The following is a 21990-nucleotide window of genomic DNA, read 5'->3' as shown; positions in this document are numbered from 1 at the left end:
GCGCGCCGCTTCCGCTCCTCCAGCCCAGCAGAGGGCGCCACGGGCACAGCTCTGCCTTCCCGAGGTGCTCCGCGCCGGGTCCCTTCCGCGTGGGTGAGTGAATGTGAGAGTCAGCGCTCGCGCCGCGCGCGCCGCCCGTCTCTGCGGCTCGGCGCCCTTATTCCGGCTGCGAGGGGCGGGCGCGCGCGTCAAAGCATAGAGACGGGCGTTGAGCTGTCTGGCTAGAGCGTCGCTGAGTCGGAGCCGGAGCCCGAGCCGCGCGCTGTGTCTCCGCTGCGTCCGCCGAGGCTCCGAGTGTCAGGGACAAAAGCCGCCGCCGCACCCTCTGCTCCCGCCACCGGGGCTCATCCGCCGCTGCCGCCGTCCTGAGGAGGAGTCCGCTGCCGTCGTCACCAGTGAGGATCCGAGAGCCATGTCGGCCAGCAGCCTCTTGGAGCAGGTACAGGCCCAGCCCGCATGTCTCGGCCATTGTGTGAGTCGAGACGGAGCCCGACTAGGCCCGGGCCCGCCGCTTGTGGCCGGGCCGCGGCGGCGCCTCTCGCGGCTTGGGATTCCGGCCTGAGGCCGGCCGCGCCCTGCGCCTCCCGGTCTGGCCCGCTCTTCCCGCTCCTCCCCGGTCCTCGCCTGCCTGCCTGCCTGCCGCGCCGCGCTCCCTCCCCGTAGCGGCCCGGGCTTCCCTTCCTCGTTTCCTTCTCCTTCCCTCGTGTCGCTGCTGGCGCGGCCCGGGTGACCCGCCGGCCTAGTGCTCTTCCCCGCCTCCCCCTCACCACGCGTCCCCTTAGGCCTGTTCCTTTCTTCCCTGCTCGGGCCCCGCTCTCATTTGTCTTTCCTTTTCCGTTTTCTTCCCGGACGACTTGCTGCTCGGCGACGTCCCCTCCTCCCGCAGAGACCAAAAGGTCAAGGAAACAAAGGTAAGCCCGGCTCCGCCGGTGGCCGCGGGCCGGGAGTGGGGGTAGGGGCACGCCGGACAGTGGGGGCGGGGTCTCGGGGACGCGCCCCGGGGAAAGGACCTTTCCGAAGCGGCTCGGTTCGCAGGTGCCTCGCGCGGGGTGTTCGACCCTTTTGGCGTGCTCCTGCAGCTGGCGAGCAGCTTTTTCGATAACAACGAGTAATTCATGAGCGGGTGGGGGCGGAATGCGTTTCGAAAAGCACCAGGTCCTTAGTTTCCCGTAGGTCTTAGGAGGCCTTTGTTTTTCCTCCTCGTGGATCACTTTCTGGAAGTAACTCACATTGTGAGGGGGGTGAGAAAGCCGGAGGGAATTGAAATTCGGAGGAGCCGATAAAACTGACCTTTTAAAAAGATCAGCTTGCCCTGGGGTGGAAGGAGTCTTTTTCACTGGGGAATCTTGCTTCAGCTTTGGCGCTCACCGTTATCCCTTAGAGGTTGGTGGCTCTGTGAACTAGCATGATCTCGTGGTGAGGAGGTAATTGATGAACTTGGGAGGGAGCTCGTCGGACCAGGACATTACTAATACGACTTTTTTCCTCTAGTACAAAACGGATCTGTGCATCAAAAGGATGGACTAAATGATGACGATTTTGAACCTTACTTGAGTCCACAGGCCAGGCCCGTGAGTAGTTGATCATTTTATATTATCTGAGGGATAGTGTACTGTTAGACTTTCTGTTTTGTCAGTCTCAAACTTTGTGTTAGAGGGGGTTTACTTTTAATACTTACTAACTTGTTATAAAACATTTATTACAAATATTATAAGGCTGTGTGGTCAACAAAGCATGTGCCCTGAGACCATAGTATGATGCCGTTTCGTAGCAGTAATACTGGCCAGGAATATATGGGTGCAAAAATTAAGACTATTGGCCAGTGTTTAATTGTTCTGACTGCACTGAAGGAAACACAACCTTGTCTTTTAGGAAAGTTGGGTTACTAATGTAGTGAGGAAATTCCAGTGTATAATCACCTGAACGTCACTGATACAAAACTACCATCCCATTGGTCTATAACGAGCTCTTCATGTATTAAAACTATTTCAAAGTAAGATGCTTGCTGTTTTGATTTGCTCTCTGTAGAGAACAACTTTGTATACCTACCTCTTCTGGCTGTTGTACTTATGAAATGGAGATAAAGTTGAAACACTGTTTAGCACAGTTGATGCTCAGACCAAGAATGCAGTTGCAGGTGGGCCAGGAACTTATTTTAGTGATAAAGGGCTTTGACGACATTATGTCATTCTAGTTCAGTCTGGATCATCACCAAGAAAAGTTTGAGGTATACTTAATGACTGATGGAGAGATGAGTTGCATAAGTATTCAGATACCCTAATATGAGATTATATGTGGGAATTTTTTGACTCACTAATTTTGTTTCCCATCTCATGATGGCCTCAAAGTCTTAGTTACCATAAGTCAACAGATTTATAGATCAAAAGAATCAAAGGTACTATAACATAGATTCAGAAGTTTATGGAACATTTATATAAAATTGGGAAAGGAAGTATAGTTGGTTCTCAGTAACAACATGTATATGTGTACTCAGATTTGAATCTGATTCTTATGTAAGATTTTTGAGATAGCTTATCTAAAAATTTTTACATTGAAACTACAAAAACCATCTAGGGCAGTGGTTCTCAACTCCTTTAATTCAGTTCCTTATGTTGTGACCCCCAATCATAAAATTATTTTTATTGCTACTTTATAACTAATTTTGCTACTGTTACGAATCATAATGTAACTATCTGATATGCAGGATATCTGATAATGAGACCTCCAAAAGGTCATTCCCCACTTAGTGATTTGTGAAAGTTTCCACAGAAGATAACCAGCTAATCAAGAAAATCAGGGAAGGAAGTAAAGGAATGAACTATTAATAGTTCCTAATCACTTTAACATAGAGAGTGGCAATGTTTAGGATCAATTCTAGGTAAAGTATTGTGTAATGCAGATTTTTAAGCTCTTCTGGCATTGTGGGGACTTGTCTTTACAGGTGTAGACATTCACCTATGTCTTGCCCTAATCTGTGCCAATAAGACTAGTAAGAGCATTTTGTTTTTTGAGATGTGAGCTGAAGCTTAAATGGCTTTTTGCTTTGTGTGTGTGGGTTTTTTTTTTTTTTTTGAGACATGGTTTCTCTGTGCAGACTTGGCTGTCCTGGAACTTACTTTGTAGACCAGGCTGACCTCCAGACTCAGAGATCAGCATGCCTCTGCCTCCCGAATGCTGGTATTAAAGGTGTATGCCACCACTGCCCAGCTAATGCATGTAATTTTTTCCTTTTCTTTCTTTTATTATTATTTATTTATTTAGTTAGTTAGTTATTTTTTAGTCTCCATCTATAGTCTTGACTGGCCTCAAAGTCACTGAGATCTCTCTGCCTCTGTCTTCTGAGCACTAGTATTAAAGGCATAAGGCACCATGTCTGACCTTACTAAACTTCACTAATTGCAAATTTTATTATGTAGACGTGTTTAGTGGTTAAAGAATACTGTTTATACTGTTTCCTGGTCTTGGTAGCACTAATCCTAAGGTACTTAAAGTTTTCCAAGTCTCTTCAGGTCAGATCTACTTATTGGTAGCTAATGGATTAGTAAATAGTGTGTGCCTTATATTTACAACCAAGGCAGACTATATGAATTTAGATAAGTATGGGGACCAAACAACTACAAACTAAGATCAAGAAGGATTTAAGTAATCATATTTGGGCAGTGGTAGACACGCCTTTAATCCTATCACGTGGGAGGCAGAGGCAGGTGGATCTCTTCTGAGTTCCAGGCCAGCCTGGTATATAGAGTTAGTTCTAAGACAACAGAGAAGCTCCATCTCAGGGGGGGAAAATTAAGACTTTCACAATACAATCTATACTTTGATATGAAGAGTTAATTGTATACAGTTTTCATATTTCTGATTATTCAATGTTATAGGCTAATGTCTTATTTATTTTTCTACTTCTAATGCAAAAGGTAGTATGAATTCCAAATGACTGCCATTTTATAAGTGAAATGAAACAGGAAGTAACCCCTCACCCCTTGTAATTTAAGTCCTTTGGAAGCCTGGTTTCCTTCCAGGTTATTGTAAAGTTGTTTCTGGTTTTTCAAGACAGGGTTTCTCTATAACTTTGGAGCCTGTCCTGAAATTAGCTCTGTACACCAGGCTGGCCTGAATTCACAGATCTGCCTGCTGGGGTTAAAAGTGTGTGCCACCACCACTCAACAACTGCTGAGCCATCTTTTGACCTTCTTTTTTAGAACTTACTAATTTTCTGTGTTGAATGTTTTTTCTGTGTGTATGTGTATGAAGTGAGAGTGTACCTGGTGCTTGCAAAGAGGTCATCAAGAGTCCCCTGGAACTGGAGTTAAAGATGGTTTTAAACCACCACTTGAGTGCTAGGAACTGAACCTAAGTGCTTTTAGCCATTGAGCTGTCTTTCCAGCCCCCCCCCCTTTTTTTTTCTTGTTAGACATACTCTATAGGATATAGAGTAAGACCCTTTAATTCTAGAAGTTGGGAGACAGGCAGCTATCTCTGGAAGTTCAAGGGCAGCTTTGTTTATGCCAGACAGAGCTGCATAGTGAGGACCTGTCTAAAATGTCTAAAAGTAACAACTGGCCAAGATTGATGGGACATTCCTTTTTGTGTGTGTGTTTGGGTGCATTGCTTGCTCACAGGTGTCTTGGGACTGAGGAACAGATGGTTGTTAGCTGTTGTGTGTGTGTGTGCTGGGAACCAAACCTGGATCTTTGGAATTGCTGCAAATGCTCTTAACTGTTGAGCCATCTGTCCAGCCCCAGTGGTACACAACTTTAATCCCAGCACACTGAGTTCTAGACCAGATTGGTCTGTATAGCAAGTTCTAGGACAGTCAAAGCTACTGTCTCAAAAATAAACACCAACAAAAAGATCTATATTTACTGTATCAGCTTGACTTTACATGTTTACACAGGACCTTTAGGTATTGTGGGACATGCCTTTGATCGCAACACTTGGAATCTGAGGCAGGAAGAGTACTTTAAGTTTGAGGCCGGCTGGGATACATAGCACATAAAAACCAGCAATCAAAAAAAAGTTTAAACACGTCAACATTTTGTATAGTTTGAAAATGTCAGCAAGTTTATAGAAAAGTGAATGGGCAACTCCATTTTGTAGGGATGGCTCAAACACTTGAGCTGTGATTGTGGAAGGAAATGTCCTATTATTTATATTATTTTATATGTGTAGTTTTGATGTATTTGCCTTTTCTTCCACAGAATAATGCATATACTGCCATGTCAGACTCCTACTTACCCAGTTACTACAGCCCCTCCATTGGCTTTTCCTATTCTTTGGGTGAAGCTGCTTGGTCTACTGGAGGTGACACAGCCATGCCCTATCTAACTTCTTATGGACAGCTGAGCAACGGAGAGCCCCACTTCCTACCAGATGCAATGTTTGGGCAACCAGGAGCCCTAGGTAGCACTCCATTTCTTGGTCAGCATGGTTTTAATTTTTTTCCCAGTGGGATCGACTTCTCAGCATGGGGAAACAACAGTTCTCAGGGACAATCTACTCAAAGCTCTGGATATAATAACAGTTATGCTTATGCACCCAGCTCCTTAGGTGGAGCCATGATTGATGGACAGTCAGCTTTTGCCAATGAGACCCTCAATAAAGCTCCTGGCATGAATACTATAGACCAAGGGATGGCAGCACTGAAACTGGGTAGCACAGAAGTTGCAAGCAGTGTTCCCAAAGTTGTAGGCTCCGCTGTTGGTAGTGGGTCCATCACTAGTAATATTGTGGCTTCTAGCAGTTTGCCTCCAGCTACTATTGCACCTCCAAAACCAGCATCTTGGGCTGATATTGCTAGCAAGCCTGCAAAACAACAACCGAAACTGAAGACCAAGAATGGCATTGCAGGATCCAGTCTTCCACCACCCCCAATAAAGCATAACATGGATATTGGAACTTGGGATAACAAGGGTCCTGTGGCAAAAGCTCCTTCACAGGCTTTGGTTCAAAATATAGGTCAGCCAACCCAGGGGTCACCTCAGACTGTAGGACAGCAGGCCAATAATAGCCCACCAGTGGCTCAGACATCAGTAGGGCAACAGACACAGCCATTGCCTCCGCCTCCACCACAGCCTGCCCAGCTCTCAGTGCAGCAACAGGCAGCTCAGCCAACTCGCTGGGTAGCACCTCGGAACCGTGGCAGTGGGTTCGGTCATAATGGGGTGGATGGTAATGGAGTAGGACAGTCTCAGGCAGGTTCTGGATCAACTCCTTCAGAGCCTCACCCAGTATTGGAGAAGCTTCGGTCCATTAATAACTATAACCCTAAAGATTTCGACTGGAATCTGAAACATGGCCGGGTTTTCATCATTAAGAGCTACTCTGAGGACGATATCCACCGTTCCATTAAGTACAATATCTGGTGCAGCACAGAGCATGGTAACAAGAGACTGGATGCTGCGTATCGTTCCATGAACGGGAAAGGTCCCGTTTACTTACTTTTCAGTGTCAACGGCAGTGGACACTTCTGTGGAGTTGCAGAGATGAAATCTGCTGTGGACTACAACACTTGTGCAGGTGTGTGGTCCCAGGACAAATGGAAGGGTCGTTTTGATGTCAGATGGATTTTTGTGAAGGACGTTCCTAATAGCCAACTGCGACACATTCGTCTAGAGAACAACGAGAATAAACCAGTGACCAACTCTAGGGACACTCAGGAAGTGCCTCTGGAAAAGGCTAAGCAGGTGTTGAAAATCATAGCCAGCTACAAGCACACCACTTCCATTTTTGATGACTTCTCACACTATGAGAAACGCCAAGAGGAAGAAGAAAGTGTTAAAAAGGTAACCAGCTCATTCAGACTTCGGGGATGAGGCATTAGAGAGGATAAGAAAAGTATTGCAATGAATGAATGGTTAATAAAAGCGCTGTAAATAATGGTGTCATTTAGCAGCATTAAGGCTTTATGGGAATATAATTGGTCTTTTGAACTCTAGTGTGAAGGAATATGAACATTAGTGGAGAGCAGAAACAATACAGTTTGAACTTAACTGATAGAGGTAATTGTAAAAATACCAAAGGGATAATTGAAGTGATGCTATAATGAGAAAGGAAAGGATGGAAGGTGTAACATACAGAAAAGTATGAACTGTGTTTGGAATTGTCTTTGCCTTTGGTAGTTTCATGTTCTTTTCAAGATCTGTGTGTTACCACCCCTGAAATCTGTCTGCTTCTGACAGTTGACATTGTTACAACTTTGTTTTACTCTGTAGTGTTTTTTTTTTCTTTTCCATGATAGAAATTGAACCAAGGCTATGCTAGGCAAGCCCTCCCGTCACTGCACCACATCCCCAGCCATAGGAAAGTTATGCATAAAACTTTGTTATGTAAAACTGAAAACAGCATTAAAGGGGTTGAAGAAACAGCTGAACAGTTAAGAGTACTTGCTGTTCTTGCAGAGGACCTGGGTTCAATTTCTATTACCTACATGGTGGCTCACAAACACCCATAACCCCTGTTCCAGGGAAACCAACAGGCATGCAAGTGTACCACATTTGTGTAAGCATTTATAAATATAAAACATCTTTTAAAAAAAAGCAAAACACTGAACATTAGAAAAGCTGTTGCTTGGTTTTAACATTTTATTATTTAGTTACTTTCTTGTGATTTTTTTTTTTCCTGTGTCAAGCTGAGTAATGTGATAGAAAGTGGATCCAAATTAGAGTGATTTGAAATATACAGTGCTTGCTCTGAGGATATTAGGTATATGTAAATTTTAGGACCACAGTGGAGGTGTTTGTTTTATTAAGATTTACTTTTATTTGTATGTATATAGACTTGCACATGTATACCTGCAGAGACCAGAAGAGGATATTGGGTACCCTGGAGTTGGAGTTACAGGTGGTTGTAGGAGCAGCAAGTGGCCTTAACTATTGAACCATGTTTCCACCTTGTTTGTTATTTAGAGTTTATTAACTTCTATTTTATGCATACAGGTGTTTTGCCTGCATATCTCTTTGTGTTCTACATGCAGGCCCCATACACACTGAAACCAGTAGAGGTTTCAGATCCCATGAAACTGGAGTTTACTATTGATTTATGTTGGCTTAACTTTTGTTCTGCTGGTGATAGAACCCGGGGTGGACATATTTTACTTTTAAAGATTTATTGCCTGGTGGTGGTGGCAGGAGCAGCACTACATGTCTTTAATCCCTGTCTTTCGTCCTATCCTTTAATCCTAGCAGAAGCAGGCAGATCTCTGAGTTTGAGGCTAGCCTGGTCTACAGAGTGAATTCCAGGACAGGCTCCAAAGCTACATAGAGAAACCCTGTCTCAAACCCCTCTCTCCCCCCAAAAATTTTATTTATCTATTTTATGTATGTATGTATATATGTATGTATGTATATATGTATATGCATATGTGCTCTGTCAACTTTATGCCAGAAGAGGGCATCATATCCCACTACTGATGGTTGTGAGCCACCATGTGGTTGCTGAGAATTGAACTCAAGGCCTCTGGAAGAGCAGCCAGTGCTCCTCATCACTGATACCTCTCTCCAGCTTTCTCTCCTTGGACTGGAATTTTTGTTTTATTTTAAAGCAGTGCTCTGGAAGGAACAAGGACCTTAAGCATGCTAGGGAATCAATCTGTCTTTGATCTAAGCCCCTGAGTCTACATGGACTTCTTTTTTTAATGGGTTAGTGCCATATTTCTTCAGCTCGGTTCCCTGACTTGGCCTTCTTATATGCATTGGTGTTTTGTCATGGATGTTGGGTCCCTGGAACTGGAGTTACAGACATTTGTGAGCTGCCATGTGGATGCTAGGAATTGTGTCTCTGGAAGAGTCAGTGCTCTTAACTGCTGAGTTATTTTTCCAGCCCCCTATTGACTTCAAGGGTGTTTGAACCCCACTGGAGTGGTTCAGTGAGTGAATTGAATTTGGAGAAAGGATCTGGTAGTTTAGGCCTCAAAATTCATTAACTGAGCATGACTTAGAATCTCTGAAACTAATTTTATTTTTGGTTGTTTGACTTTGTGAGACTATAGTTTCCATGATCTGGAACTTACAGTGTAGATCAGGCTGGCCTTGAACTCAGAGATCTATTTGTCTCTGCTGGGATTAAAGATAAAGATATGTACCATTACTCCTAGTGGTTAGTGGTGAAGCTAATTAAAAATATTTTAGGTTTTTTTTTTTTCCCCTAAATTTTTAGATTTACTTTGTTTTGCACTTTTGTATGTCTGTGTACTACAGTGTATGGATGGTTGTGATCTGCCATGTAGGTGCTGGGAATTGAACCCTGATCCTCTGTAAGAACAAGTGTTCTTAACTGCCGAGTCATTTCTCTTGCCCCAATAAATATGTAGCCTTGGTTGGCCTTGAACTTGTGATCCTCCTGCATCAGCTTTACAGATGTACAGTTGGTTCTCACCTGCCACCTTTATGTGGGTTCTAGGAATCAAATTAGGTCTCCTGGGTTACATATTTGAGCTAGAATTTCTGATCCTCCTGTCTCCACCTTCCATTGCTGGTATAGCTACTACTACTGTCACCATGACCCATTTATACATTGCTTGGCATTGAACCCAGGACTTTAGGCAGACTAAGTTACAGCACATCTGATAATGAACTTTGTATAATTAGATGTAAGCTTCTTATCTTGGAATTGACTGGTCTTTTACTGGTTTCCTAGAATGAATAATAATGAAAGTTGTTAAATAGTGTCTAGGGTTAGGGTGTAACTTTGGCAGTAGATTGTTTGGGGAACATGCACCAGACCTTGGGTTCTATCCCTAGCACCATCTCCCTTTAAATAAAAAGGTAATGGTTCATTTCCAAAACCAGGAATAAAGACTTAGATGAATAAGTCTCCTTATTGTTTATTGTTTTTAGGCTGGTGAACAAAACACCAGATGCAACTTAGAACTTTGATTATATTTGTGTCCCGTTGTATTTTAATGTTCTGTGGGAAGAGACTCCGAATTCAGGAAGGCTTGATGGTAGCTCTGTTTCCAATTCACTCAGAATTCCTACTGTCCTTGTATAACTGACGATAATCTGTAATTTCAAGAACATTGTGAGAATGGGATGTATAGTTTATCAAGGTACTGCTGTAGGTGCTTTGTGTTAATTACAAGATGGCAGAAGACTGTGGCATGGAGGAGTGGTAATGCAGTAAGTTGGAAGTAACTAGGAAGCACTTAAAACTTCTTCTGAGGATGATATCATAGCTGTTCTGAAGGTCCATGATCAGACATGTATCCTGGCAGACCACACTGAAGTAGAGACAGCCATTATTGCCAACTTTTATTAGTGAATCATTCTTTAACCTGATATAATTTAGTACCCTGAAATCTTCAAACATTGCATCTGTCTGGCTTGACAGTAAATTTTAGTGATATTTTGTGTCTTCTTGGTTTCTCACTGCCCCTTTCCACCTCTAGCCCAGCTGGCCTTGAACTCCTGATCCTCTTGCCTGTGCCTCCAGAATGCTGGGCTTACAGGCCAGCTATGTCCTGGTTTGTAACTTTTTTTTTAACTTTGTATCTAAAACATCATTTAATTGTAAGAGAGAACAAGCACACACCCATGCCGGAAAGTGGAGGTGAGAGCAACTTTTTGGAGGTCAGGGTTGATCTTTCCTCCATGTATGTCTTCAGGCTTGCTTTCACCCACTGAGCTGGCCTGGTTCATAACATCTTTTTAGCACTGAGAGTGCTTTACTTACTTGTATACCACACCAGGTACTGTGACATCACTTTAGTGGCTTTGTAATGTTACAAACTTGTTGACTGATTTTATTCTTTGAGACAGCCTGACTGTAGCACAGACTAGGCTCAAACTGTACTTTCTTTGCCTCTCAGGGTTACAGATGTGAGCCATTGCACTCAGGTTCTATATTTTTTTTACTAAGTGATTAGGATAGAAATAACCATGCCTGCTTTTACTCATAGCACTCAGGAAGCAGAGACAAGTGCATCCCTTGAGTTTGAGGCCGGCCTGATAGTGACTTCCAGGACAGTCAGAGCTACACACAAACAAACCAAAAAAACCATACTTATTGTTGGTGTCTATTTATTTCCCCTTCAACATTTGAAGTTACCGCCTCAGACTTACTGAATGGACATGCAGTTCTAAATGTGGGTGTGTTTTTATACTTAATATGTGCAAGGAAGTCAGAATACAACTTGGGAGTCAGTTCTTTATTTCTATTGTCTGGAAATGTAGTTAGCTGTGTTGGTTGATTGCTTGTTCAGGCACAAAATCTTGGTTTCTTCTCCCAGCACAGCATGAACTGAGTGGCCCATATTTCTGATCCCAGCACTGAAGGGCAGAGGCAGGAGAAACAGGAGTTCAAATGTTGCCTCTGGGGCTAGATTGGGCTACATGGTATTGTTGATCTAAAGGTGAAAATTCTGCAGGTTCAGCTTCTCTGTTGTGTGTGTGTGTGTGTGTGTGTGTGTGTGTGTGAGAGAGAGAGAGAGAGAGGGAGAGAGGGGGGGAGAGGGGGGGGGGAGAGAGATACGAGCCTAAGAAGCCTAGATTTCTGGAATGTTGTAACTGTGGCTACAACTTTTGAAGCATTGTGTTGAATTCTCATTGAATGTCTTACTTAGTTCAAGGGATAGTGTGATAAAGGACTGTTGTGTGTGTGCATGTGTAGTTTAGGGAAGTCTGCTGTAGTTCTCTGATCTCATGGTGGCAGGTACTTTACCTGTTGAGCACTTGTTGACCAATTGAGGCTCTTCAAAGAAGAAAAAACCAGGGAAGGCAGGCAAGCAAAGGTGATCTCTTACTGCTTTTCTGATTTCACTATTGACTGGCAAATGAGCCAAGAAGAAAAGTACTGAGTGTAGCAGTTCTGGTGGCTCTTTCACCAGAGCTTCACAGTAAAGTTGTTGCCGCCCCCTTCTGGACACAGTTATAGCTCCAACAGAGGTAGTGCAAGTATCTTCTTCACATTACTTTCCACTCTGCTGAGTAAACAAGCTCCAGGGGACTTGGTGGATAATTAGAACAAGAGCATCTGAAATGTTATAGAACAGTGTATATTAAAATGCTGACACTGGACCAGCAATATGGCTCACTGGGTAAAGTACTTGCTGTGTCAGCCTGACAGCCTGAGTTCAGTCCCTAGAATTCATGTTTTTATTTGATTTTTTTTTTTAAGATGGAACAAAAAACAAACAAAAAACCACTTCAGAGAGTGTCCAGCAGTTAAGAGCGGGTACTGCACTTGGCAGAGGATCTGAGTTCAGTTCTGGGTAGCTGACAGTGCCTGTAACTTCAGCTCCAGGGGAGGTTGGTGTCTCTGGTGTCTGAGGGCACCTGCACTCACTTTTGCACAGATACACATAATTAAAAAAACAAAACTAATAAAAAAAGGTGGCATATGTTGGAGGAAGATACTTGATGTCTACCTCTGGCACCGACAAGTATACCTGCAATAACTCGGCTGTACACTGTACTCATAAAACACTAAAAATATGCATGTGTTACTACACATTCATTATATGCACACAAATAACTTGTTTTAGATTTGTTTATTATGTATTCAGTGTTCTGCCTGTATGTATGTCTGCATGGCAGAAGAGTATACCAGATCTCATTATAGATGGTTGTGAGCCACCATGTGGTTACTAGGAGTTGAACTCAGGTCCTCTGAAAGCACAGCCAGTGCTCTTAACCTCTGAGCTATCTCTCCAGCCCCCCCCCCCCATAACTTTTTTTAGTATTGATGTTACAGTATGTGATCAAGGGCAGAGAGACTAGCAAAACCAGCTAAGACTATCATCACTAAACGTTTTATGGAACACTTAATTGCATGTGCGGACAAGTAGGGAAAGATAATGGGAAGATGAAGGAGGGGGAAAAAAATAGCAGGTAGACCCCTGAGGCCTGCTTGGGTTTCATAGTGGTTTCATAGTGGCTTTTAGGGCAAGTAGGGCTTTGTAGTGACCATCTATATTTAAATAAAAAAAAAAAGACTACCTCACGCAGTTGAGCGTTAGAAATTGAGGAAACTGCTCTTTTCAACTTTATTTGGCCTTGAACTTGTGATTATCCTGCCTCTACTTTGTGGGTGTACCTGATTTTATGTGGTGTTGGAGCTTGAACATACAAGTGCAAACAAGCACTATCAGCATAGTTACATCCAGTCCTCTGGTGGGTCTTACAGAGACTGCCTACTACATAGAAAATGTTGGTTCAACCCTTTGTGTAATGAAGATAGACTCATAAGATTTGACTTGATGTGAATTTATTTTGGAGACAGGGTCTCTGTAGCCCTGGTGTCCCAGAACTCTCTGCATATTGCTGCCTTTAAACTCCCAGAGATCACCTGTAGCTAGGTGGTAGTGAAGTACATCCTTGATTCCAGCACTCTGGAGGCAGAGGCAGATGGATCTCTGAGTTGTGGAGCTGGAAAGATGGCTTAAAGGTTTAAGAGTACTTGTTGCAGATAACCTGGGTTCAGTTCCCAGCAACCATATGATGGCTCACAGTCATCTTTTACTTCTAGTTCCAGGGGACATGACACAAAAATAAAATAAAAAATAACATAATTTTTATGTATATGTAAGCCTGAATGTACCACATGCATGTAGGAATCTGAGGTCAGAAAAGGTGCCTGATCCCCTAAATTAGAGTCTATTTGATGAGCCTTTCAAGGGTGGTGATTTAATGATAGGCATCAGGATTAAGAATGCAAATGGTTCTGAGGTGTCATAAGACTGAGTAGAAGGTTGTAGTCTACTCCCTTTTAGTTGTCACATAATATAAGGTTACATCACCTCATTGGCAGAGTTAGAGACTAGATAAGTTCTTGGATAATTCAGTCATTTATGTCAAAAGTTACTTTACTTAAGGTTTATGATCCAGCAAAGGGAGGTGGGGCACTGGGTAGATGTGGAGAAAGCATCATGGTATAAACCCTCCCCAATAACTATAAATACTGATTTAAGGCATTCTTCTATTTATTTATTTATTTTAAAAAAATAGTGTGTATGTTTGGAGTATTATGCCTCGGCACACATCCAGGTCACAGAATAGCTTTGTGAAGTTGGCTCTTCCTGCACTTTTACATAGGTTCTGGAGATTAAATTGGGTTGTCAGACTTTGTTTTAGTTTTGTTTTTCTCTAAGGCTGGACTTAAACTCAGAGAAGTACACCTGCCTCTGTCTCCTACGTGCTGGGGTTAAAGGTGTGTGCCACTTCTCCCAACATTCCTCAAGTTTCTGAAGAAAGGCTCCTCACTTGCTGAGCCATCTCATGGGGTCCCCTTGGAGTGTGTGTGTGTGTATGAGTGTTGCCTAAACGTGTGTCTGTACAGCAAGGGTGTGCAGGAACTGGAGCTATAGATGGTTGTGAGTTGTCATATGTTGAATCCAGGTCCTCTGGAAGAGTAGTCAGTGCTCTTGTCTACTGACCCCATCTCTATCCCTTTTTCTTTTTGAGACAGGTTCTGATGATGTATTCCTGGTTGTCTTGGAATTCACTGTGTAGACCAGACCTGCCAGATCATGCCTGATTCTGTCTCTCCTGCCCTGGGATTAAGGGTGTGCCTGCCACCATACCTGGCCCTGGTTTTCATTTTCGAAACTTTTTTTTTTTTTTGGTAGTTGTGCAGGGATTATACGCCCAATATAAATTTTGAGTTATTTGAAAGGTTTTAAAGCAGTATCTATATTTATGTTTTACCTCCAGAGTTATTTAAATTCTACTATACGCATTTTAGGTATTACAGAATTATAAATGAAGAGCCATGTACAGTGGTACATACCCGTAGTCACTGTTACTTGCACAGTTGAGATGCAGGTAGACTTGAGTTTAGGAGTTTGAGGCAGTTATTTGAAGATGGAATTATAGTTGTAAGCCATCGGGGGATGGGTAAGAACCAAACTTGAATCCTCTGAAGAATACAAATGATCTTAACTGCTGATCTATCTCCCCAGTGTCCTGTTCCTCTTCTCCATTTGTACGTTTTTGTTTTTCTTTTTGAGATGGGGTTTCTCTGTAACTTTAGAGACTGTCCTAGAATTTGCTCAGTAGACCAGGCTGGCTTTGAACTCAACAGAGATCCCAGTGCCAGAATTAAAGGTGTGTGCCACTACCTCCTGGCCCCAGTTGTAAGTTTTAAACTTAAAAATTGAGCTAGTTCCCTAGTCTGTAACTTTAAAATGTGAAATGTTCATAGGTTTATTCTAGCTCAGCTTGCCCTTTAATTCACTTTATAGTTTGAAGGTGACCTTGAACATGATCCTGTCTTTATTTTGCAACTACTGGAATTATATGTATAGACTTGTGCTCTACTATGCCTTAGCTGATGAAATTAGTTGTGAAATTGTTGCACTTAATATGTAGCTCTTTGATAGTGGAGATCCAAGTAGTAATTCTGAGAATAGTCAATCTTGGCAAACAATTTAAATTTTTACTTTTAGTTTAGTTTTACTTAAAAATACCCTACTTTATCTCACGTTTTGTTCTCACATAAGAAATTGTCAAATTCAAGGCCTGAACAGAATTTGGGCTTTTAGGCTTGCTTCAATTAAATGTTAGGTTACTAAATAACTATTTTTGGAAAAGATTAGATAGGAAAGTGGGGGGGGGGTTGTGTGTGTTTGTGTACTGGCTATGTTTTTTAGCTCAAGCTAGCCTTGAATTCATAGTATTTTTCCTGTCATGTGCTCAGAATGCTGGGATTATAAATTGAGCCACCATACTATAAATAAAAATTATTAATGTGTTTAGTTCATTCTGGTGTTTCCAGAACTTCAGCCAGTTGAATGACTGTTCTGCATCTAGAAAAACTGAGGAGGGTATGAGAAGATAGAGGATATTTTTCACAAAACTCATCAGCCCTACTTTAAGCTGGAGAACTGATAGAGACGTGCTCCTTAGCCTGGAAAGGAGGAGGGGCTCAGAAGTAATCTGGTCATTCCAATAGACTAGTCCGTTCCAGTACTGTTAAGGCTAATTCATTAGCAGCAGCACTGAAGAGTACAAATTGATTACTCCAGAACTAGTCACATTGATTTGGGGATGTAGAATCACATTTTTAACATTAATACAGTGTATGTGAGTATGATTCCGTTAAGTTTTATGAACACTTAGAAGTGGAGAGAACGCTGAGGAGTATAGATTAGAGGTAAAACTTACCTAGCATGTGAAAAGTCTCCACTATCACAAAAAGAAAGGTAGAAGTAGAGGAAGAGAGAATAAGTAAATGGTATGTAATTGGGCAAGGTGGCATACTGTCTATGAGGTTGAAAATCTCACAGCCTGTGTCACCAACACTATCTTTAAAAATTAACTGGGGCTAAATAGATGGCTTAGCGCTTGCTCCTCTTGCAAAGGACTGGAGTTTGGTTACTAGCATGTATGCCAGGCTGTTCACAACTGGTTGCCTGTTAATTCCAATTCTGGGAGATCATCCAATGTCCTCTTGAACTCCATGGACACTTGGCATATGTGTACAGCGTGTGCACACACATACTTGAAATAAAATGAAAACTGAATGGTGAGAGGAGGAGGGGCTGGAAAAATGGCTCAGAGATTAAGAGCACTGGCTGCTCTTCAGAGGACCCAGGTTCAGTTCCCAGCACCCACATGGCAGCTCACAACCATCTATAATAACAGTTTCAGGGAACCTGATGCCTTCTTCTGGTCTCTGAAGGCACAAGACATGCACATAGTACACAGATAGCATAGAATACAGAAAGCACATTCCCACAATATAATAAAAATAAGTAAAAAAAAAAATGAAGGAGAATATTTTGTATGGGTATGTGCGGGTGGGCTTGCTTGTATGTGGCACATTGTCAGGTGTCTTCCTTTGTTCTCCAGCATGTTTTTGAGACTGCATTTCTCATTGGACCTGGAGCTTAACTGCTGGCTAGTGAGAACTCTGGGGTTTGCTTGTCTCTGTCCTAATTTTCCTCTCCCTGCTCTAGAATCATTGATGTTCACTATCCTAATTGGCTTTTACATGAGACTTAGGATCTGGATTCAGGTCTTCCTGCTTGTACAGAAAGCACATTATACAGCTTTGGAAAGGATCTGTCTGTCTGTCTATCTGTCAAACATCTAATCTATTAGGACAGTTTCTTTGTGTAGTCTTGGCTCTCCTAAAACTGTCTCTGCAGACCACACTGACCTCAATTTCAGAGATCCCCCTGCCTCTCCCTCCAAGTGCTGAGATTAAAGGCATGTGCCATCTCCACCCAGCAGATATTTTAAAGAAAGGATATTAAACTAGAAGCAAGTGTGGTGGACCAATCTGCTAACCCCAGCCTTTTAGGAGGATAAGGCAAAGGAAATTTTTGCCAGTTTGAGATTTCATAGAGTGAATTGAACACTGCCACAAAGTGGCTTTCAAGTATTCTTATGAGCAGAGTTTTATTAATTTTGTAGCCAGTTTTTGTTGTTTGTTTTTTCCAGACAAGAGTTTCTCTGTAGCTTTGGAGCCTGTCCTGGAACTCTTACCTGTAGACCATGCTGGTCTTGAACTCACAGAGATCCGCCTGCCTCTGCCTCCCACGTGCTGGTACTAAAGTTGTGTACCACCACTGCTTGGCTCCAGTTTTGTTTTTCAATGCTGGGAATTGAATTCAAGGCCTTGTGGGTGCTATACAAGCTCTTAACCACAGCCCAATCTCCAGTTCTGTAATCTGATTGAAAGTGAGGAGGGGGCCGAAGTAGTATGAATAGGTGTTAGCTATAGTTGTACATTCTGTCATATGGCTCATTACCTTGTCTTTCTGAACTGCTCATTCTGCTTTCTCTGAGGCTGGCTCACAAACCTCTTCCTCTCCAAGTCCTCTCTGCCCCTATATAGGTCCTGTCTAACCTCTTCCTGCCTAGGTATTAGCTATTCAGCTTTTTATTAAACCAATCACAGTGATACATCTTCAAACAGTATAAAGGAGTATTTTGCAACATAAGGGGAATAAATTTAAAGAGATTTATTACATTGTGTGATAGTTAATGAAGGTGCATTGAATGGTAATTTTGAGAAAGCAGAGTAAATGGTACCATAAAAGATAAGCACAGGGCTGGGGAAAATAGCTCAGTGGAGGGTAAAATGTTTGCCAGGCAAGCCAAGATGACTAGAGATTGAATCCCCAGGTTCATGTCGTTATTTGGAACATTATGTAAGCTGTTCCCTGCCAGGGTTTCCATTTTATTTGCTATTTTTATTAGGTGTGATAGTGCATACCTGTGATCTCAGCACTTGGGAGACCAAGCAAGAGGATTGACTGTAATTTCTAGTCACCTTGGAGTACATAAAACCCATGTGTTAGAGAGGTGGCTCAGCAGTTAAGAGAAATTGCTGGACTTTTTTCAGAGGACCTAAGGTAGGCAGGCCAGCTGGTTGGTGCATGCCTTTAATCATAGCATTTGGGAGGTAGAGACAGGCAGATCTCTCTGAGTTCAAGGCCAGTCTGATCTACAGAGCAAGTGCCAAAGCTAGAGAAACTTTGTCTGGGGGGTGGGGTGGGGAAGGGGAATTTGGAAGCAGACAGACAGACATTGGGAATGAAATCTCAGAACCTTCCCCCTCTAGGGAAGGAGGCTACACCTCCTTTCTCATCCTTCCCAACAGTTCTACCAACTGGGGAATCAAGTATTCAAACATAAGCCTATGGAGGCCATTTTCATTCAGACTATCTTGAAATTTTAGGAGAGTTTAGTAGAAAAGTTCTAGGAATATTAAAACTTAAGTTTCTTTTACATTGGATGAAACTTCTTTTCCCTTTGAATAGCATCTGAGTTACAAAGATTGGAATATATGGGTTAATTAGGTTTACTGCTATGGTAAGTATAGCGTCTTCCTTGTGACATTTCCATACAAGTACATAAGGTATCACACAGATGTAGAGGGCCAAAGGTGACATGGTTTCTTCCTCAATTGATCTCCACTTTTATTTACTGAGGTAGGATCTCTTGATAAACCTGGAACTTTCCAGTTCTAGTCCAGCTAGCCAGCTTGCCCAGGAATCCCCTCTTTGCCTCCTGAGTGATGGTAATTAAAATTGTCTAGTTTTTCTCAAAGATTGATATATTGTAGTAAGGGGTTTGGTAAGATAGCTGCATAGTCATTGGTTCATCTTGGGTGGATAGTATTGGACAGGTAAGTAACTTCTTTGAAGTTTAGTTTATGATGGGGATAATGGCTTGATGTAGTGTGCCTATTTGTAGTACCAATATACTGAGGGCTAAGACAGGATTCCAAGTTGGGACCAGCTTGGGTTGTGACTATTTTAAAACAACAACCAAGTAAGCCTCAGAAGTAAATTATAATCCTTGGAGTGAAATATGGAGATTATTAATAGTACATGGAAGTCCAAATGTGGGGGGGGGGTTGATATTCTTTTTGGAAAATTCATACTAACATCAGACCATAGTTATGAGGTCAGTGGGACCTGTGTACTTTTTGTTGCTTTTGTATTTTTAGACAGTCTCTCTCCATACGCCTGCCTGTTCTAGAATTCACTCTATAGACAAGGCTGACCTGGAGTTCAGAGATTCTCCTACCCTGTATTGGGGTCAAAGTTGTGTGCCACTACTGCTGGCTAGGCCTTTTTTTTTTTTTTTTTTTAAATGTAGTTTTGAGTTTGTTTATTATTACTTTAATTTAGATAGGTTTTAGCTAACTATTTCAACTTTTTTCTTACCTTCCCAGGAACGTCAAGGTCGTGGGAAATAAAAAGCGGTTCTGCACAGACTGCAGCAACGGTTGCATCTGCTTATCCTAAGAGGACACAGTGACCTTCAAGAAAATTAGGACTTTTTTCTTAATTTCATTGACTTCAGAGACGATTGCAAACTTGCAGTTTAAGTATTGAAATTTCACAGAAGACATAGGACTAAACTGGAAAATGAAAAAAAAAAAAAAAAAAAAGGAAAAAAAAAAAAAAGGAAAACCTAAACAAAAGTTCCCTCTAGGTAGTTTAGGTAAAAAAAAAAAAAAAAAAAAAATGCCCCTTTTATTTTGGCTTTGGTTGTGATTCAGAGCATTTTTTTTTTTTTGTCTTTTTACTATATTTTTCGGATTTTTAAGTCCGTAAGTGCATACAATTTTCTCTAATTTTTAAACCCTTTCCTCTTCCCATTTTGACATTTGCACTTGGAGAACACTTGAGTTGCGCAGATTTTGGGTGTCCACCCCAGAAAGTGGGAATTTGATTTTTCCTTTCCGAACTGGAAGAAAATTTTTATGAAGAATTTTTGTCTAGGAGAGTTTAATAACAGTGTTACCCAAGGTTGTGTCTGTAAGGGTGATTCATTTTCTCTGACCCTTTGTTACTCAAAGTAAAGTACTAGGAGTCCTAAGAAATGTTCTGTTCTTGTACATTATACTGATTAAGTCAGGATTAATTTGATTTCAAAGCTAAGAACAGTGATAAAAACTTGTTTTCAGAAATGCATTTTGGAAGAGAAAATATTGTAAAACATGTAGTGAATGTTTCTTCAGTTTCTTGTTCAGCCAATGAGGAAAGGGCATTGCCTTTCTTTTTACCATTAATCACTTCTCAATAAACGTGAGATCCTGTTGAGCATCACTTTAGTACCATTTAGTATTATTTGTCTGCTATATTTTGGGAAAAGATTTGGTAAGGAGTTTTGAGAGTGAAATAGTGACTCGTTTTAGAGAGTTTGTGATAAAGCCCCTGTTGTGGTGGTGCATTCCTGTACTCAGGCATTTAGGAGGTGGGCTTAGGATGGATAAGGCCAGCTTGTCCTCACCATGTTGCAAGTTTGAGGCCAGTTGGACTACATGAGACCCTGTCATCAAAAAAGTTTGTATTAAAAAGGACAGTTTGGACTTGTTTGTACCTAAGGACTGGAAACCTTACTTAAACCAGGTTGTGACAGTATTCATACTTCATTGTTTCTGGTTCTTCATATAGAAAACTCAAGCATTACTGAACCACTCAATAGTATTTGTGTTTTATTATGTGCCAGGTACTATGCTAATTCCAGAGGAACTTTACTCCTGCAAAAAGAGGTAGCACCCAGTATCCAAGGATATAAATGTGTAATCCCAATATATGACTAATTTAGACAGCATTTCCCAAGGATTTGGGTCTCAAAAGTGAAATTCCAATGGTTTGTTCTTTGTATACTTTGACCACAATGGAATTTGTTTATTCCTTAAGGTTTAACAAACTTCTCTGCTTTAGAAAATTTTGCCCTTAAGATGTCCCAATTTTAGAGAGTTAAATGTGCAAAAACTCTTAAGAGGATTCTGGAGTTGAATGCTGTGGATAGTGTACTTTGGTATGCCTTGTTCCACACATCCCAGCTGCTAAGTCAGGGAACTCAGTAATGCTGGGATATAGCTCAGTTAGTAGATGCTTCCTAGACCCTCGGGGTTGATGTTGAACATTGTAGCCAGCACTGTGTATCAAAAGGCACAGTAAAATCTAATGTTTTTTCCTATCAGACTTTATTATAAATATATTTCCCCAAAATTGGAGTTCTCAGTGTTTTCATTAGTTTGAATATATACATTTTTCACATTTAACTTTTTTTGTTTTTAATGTACATTGGTGTTTGGCCTGCATGTATGCCTGTGTAAGGGAGTCAGATCCATTGAGACATGAGTTACAGGGTTCTCATAGGTCACTTTGTTTAGTAATTTGGCCTCAAGTGGGAAAATATTGTGAGAAAAGCAGTTTTACCTGTGTTTTCCCTTTATTTAAATTTAAATTGGTCACGAGATTACTCAGGATATGTTTGTTTTGTTTTTCCAGACATGGCTTCTCTATGACTGTCCTGGAACTTGCGCTTTTTAGATGAGGCTGGCCTTGTCAAGATGCTTTTTTTTTTTTTTTTTTTTAATAAACCCTTCAGTGGTTTAAGAGGTTGCTTCCCAGTCTCTTCATAACACATACAAAGTGTCTGGCTTTGGGAGCAAACTCAAAGGAACTGGAGCTACCAAGAAGGTGGCTCATCTATAATTTTCCTGAGTACTGAGAGGCTCAAGATTACTGGATGTTGAAAGGATTAGAACTTTTGTGTATTTAAAAAAATTGCCCAAAACCTC

General features: G+C 41.7%; 1 protein-coding gene across 1 annotated transcript; it reads left to right on the top strand.

Annotated features, from left to right (window-relative positions):
• Positions 1-58: 58 nt before the first annotated feature.
• Positions 59-20503, top strand: Ythdf2 (YTH N6-methyladenosine RNA binding protein F2). The gene is made up of 5 exons (XM_051188975.1): positions 59-439; positions 887-911; positions 1492-1571; positions 5199-6782; positions 19624-20503. The coding sequence occupies exons 1-5, from the start codon at positions 413-415 to the stop codon at positions 19645-19647; spliced, it is 1740 nt and encodes a 579-aa protein (XP_051044932.1). The 5' UTR covers positions 59-412; the 3' UTR covers positions 19648-20503.
• Positions 20504-21990: the final 1487 nt, after the last annotated feature.

This window comes from Phodopus roborovskii, unplaced genomic scaffold (assembly GCF_943737965.1).
Source record: "Phodopus roborovskii unplaced genomic scaffold, PHOROB, whole genome shotgun sequence".
NCBI lineage: Eukaryota > Metazoa > Chordata > Mammalia > Rodentia > Cricetidae > Phodopus > Phodopus roborovskii.
The sequence above is the reverse complement of the archived record's forward strand: the minus strand, read 5'-3'. Positions and strand labels throughout refer to the sequence as shown.